Source organism: Ylistrum balloti, unplaced genomic scaffold, assembly GCF_031769215.1.
Source record: "Ylistrum balloti isolate Yb309-2 unplaced genomic scaffold, AGI_CSIRO_Ybal_v1 Utg370320, whole genome shotgun sequence".
Lineage (NCBI taxonomy): Eukaryota > Metazoa > Mollusca > Bivalvia > Pectinida > Pectinidae > Ylistrum > Ylistrum balloti.
In genome coordinates, this window is record NW_026782235.1 from 638,099 (window position 1) to 641,033 (window position 2,935).

General features: G+C 40.4%; 1 protein-coding gene across 1 annotated transcript; it reads left to right on the forward strand.

The window, feature by feature from the left end:
* Nucleotides 1–431: 431 nt before the first annotated feature.
* On the forward strand, nucleotides 432–2,396 carry LOC132553352 (uncharacterized). Its single transcript, XM_060217586.1, has one exon. It carries the CDS (start codon nucleotides 432–434, stop codon nucleotides 2,394–2,396), a length of 1,965 nt encoding a protein of 654 aa, XP_060073569.1.
* The last annotated feature ends 539 nt before the right edge of the window (nucleotides 2,397–2,935 follow it).

A 2,935-nucleotide genomic window follows, 5' to 3' on the forward strand; every position in this document is an offset into this window, starting at 1 on the left:
GATGCAGCATCACTGACGAGTCCTAGAAGGACGAAACAGGTATACGATGTAGCATCACTGACGGGACCTAGAAGGACGAAACAGCTGTATGATGCAGCATCACTGACAAGTCCTAGAAGGACGAAACAGCTGTATGATTTTATATTGAACGATACAGTAACCATTTTTGTCTTTTATACCCTTTTCAGTGGTTGCATAATGGAAATATTTCCTTCTTTCAGGTACCAATCTTCAGGAAAAAATTGATTTCTTAATATCACGAAAATGATGATGCAGTTCGAAACACCATTTCATTTGTGAATTACTGCTCCTAAATGTGTTTCACGAAGATATCTCTTCTAACTTGGCGTTATTCAAAAGGATGAATCCGTCTCCTATCTCATGATAGTACAGTCTTATCACTATCAGATTACATGACAAATCGTACCAAAATGTCTTTTCTGGATAATATTAAAATCGTTGGCGCAAAAATGGACGAGTTTGAGCAGGCGAAGAAGGAGCACGATGCACTGCTTCAGCGCCAGAAAGAGGAAAAAGAGGAAAAAATGGCTGCCGCTGCTGCAAAGAGGAAGCTGACAGCTAAAAAGATGACGAATTCAGTGATTGTTAAGGAGGACAGGAGGGCACGTTGGGAGTCTGCGAAGACGAGTAGAGATAGTACTTCCGTTCGAAACAGGCAGATATCCTCCCGACAGACAGCTATGACATCGCAACAGAATTTTTCAGTCACAGTCACAAGTAAGAATACAGCTTATATGACCAACAAAGGGACTGGGATGTATCACGTGACACCAGAATCATCTACACAAAGCAAGAAATCCGTGCGACCGACAAGTTTACAGGGTCTTCCGAGGCGCGACGACGGCGAGGATTTCTCTAAGGGGACGAAACGACTTGGAAAATCATCAGTTGGTAAGAAGGATAATTTGTCATCGACAGGCGATGACAAGCAGATTAACGGAGCTGTGACTGGCGATGAGAATAGTGCCAGATCGAAAAATAAACCTGATTACAAAACGTTCCTTGTGTCGACAGGTAAAGCCGTTTTCCAACAAAAGCAGGAAGAGATTGAGACCGGAAGTGATGTAAATGATGATTTGAGCGCGAGTGACAAAAATGCACAAAAGGAAAAAACTGGTAAAAGCGATGTCGTATTTGTTCCCGACGGTAAACAAGATGGAGATACAGGTGATGGAGAGGCAGAATCAAAAGATAACGATCAAAATGGTGTTGCAACCGGAAGTGACCTTGATAATGGAAATGCTGATGAAATGAGTGGTAACACTGATGACAAAAAAAGCAGAACCGATCCAAGTGAAAATAATTCTCTGGACAAAAAGGATTCAGAAGGCAAAGAAATATCGGGACACTCAACAAAAGACGGCGAAAAATCAGGTGCAGAAGGGTCAACGACTAAAGAATCTGGTACACTTATGCCAGGAAATATTGAGGGTGATCGCCCCCTTAGCCATCCGGAAGAGGTAACCAAATACTTGCGCAGTGTTTACAAGTTAGTCGACACCCCGAAACAGTTACACAGCTTTACTGTTTGTCAGGATTTTATCGATACAGTGTCTTGTGTATCTGGAGAAAACGCTTGGATGTTCTGTGACGGTAACAAACTTATTCTCGTCAATAAAGATGGCGACAAACAGAGGTCGATTCAACTAAGAGGTAAGATAGGGGACTTCTGTACTCTTGCATCAGGAGAAGTTCTGTTAACCCACATGGACGATTGTTGTGTATACAGTATCCAGGCCAACGGGGTCATGACTTTGCAATTTAAAACTGAACCACTGCATCCGGTTGCAATTCAACCCACCCATGACGATAATCTTTTGATTACATTGGCGGATGTATGGGATTACAAAATTGAACCACAAAGCCAAAGACAACTACGCATGTACAGTCGTGACGGCACGGTATTGAAAACGCTTGAATTTGGGCCTGATGAAAAACGTTTGTTTTGTAAGCCAGGGCGCGTTCGAATTTGTAAAAACAATTTTAATGTAGCTGTGTGCAACTTTGTCAATGACAAACCCGGAAATGATTACATAGTTTTCCTAGACAAAAATTTGAATGTTTTATTTCGATCTAACGAACGCTACTCCGTGCCAAGTGAACTGAAACCTCAAAGTCACGTGATATTTGACGATATGGTCTTTGATTCCGGAGATAACATAGTTACGGTGGAGACTGTCTCAAATAGTGTTCAACTATTGGATAAAAATTGTCGATATGTGAAAACTCTATATAAAGACCCAACAGATAACGAACAGCCGATGTCCATTGCCTTGGATACGGAGGGAAATCTCTGGATTGGCTTTCAAAGAGGTCACGTGAAAATTATTAAATATAGAACACAAGTTTTGAAAGTTCAGGAGGGAAAAGAATAAGTTAATGCCATCAAATTTTCAGTTAAAGAAAGGGAAATGTGCAAATTTCCTAATTGTTTAGAAAATGTAAACAAATTAATTAAAGGAACCCCGTCATTCAAAATAACGGTATAGTCATGAGATGGAAAATTCAAAACTGTACCAAACCTCTAGCTGTACTCTGTGATGTATTGTACCAAACCTCTAGCTGTACTGTGTGTGATGTATTGTACCAAACCCGTAGCTGTACTGTGTGTAATGTATTGTACCAAACCTGTAGCTGTACTGTGTGTGATGTATTGTACCAAACCTGTAGCTGTACTGTGTGTAATGTATTGCGCCATAATAAGGGCCTGTCGCTAAGTTATGGAGAATTGCTTAAAGAATTATTTCATTGAAGTGAAATTATTTTCGTGAATATATAAATCAGGAAAACGGGAATGAAATCATAATCATGAGTTCTAGGCTTAAATCCTCTGAAACAGAAAACATTGCGTAATGTCACGTGATCGTTTTTTTTACACCATTCGGAAAACTTCGGACCTTTTCCACGTTTTCTA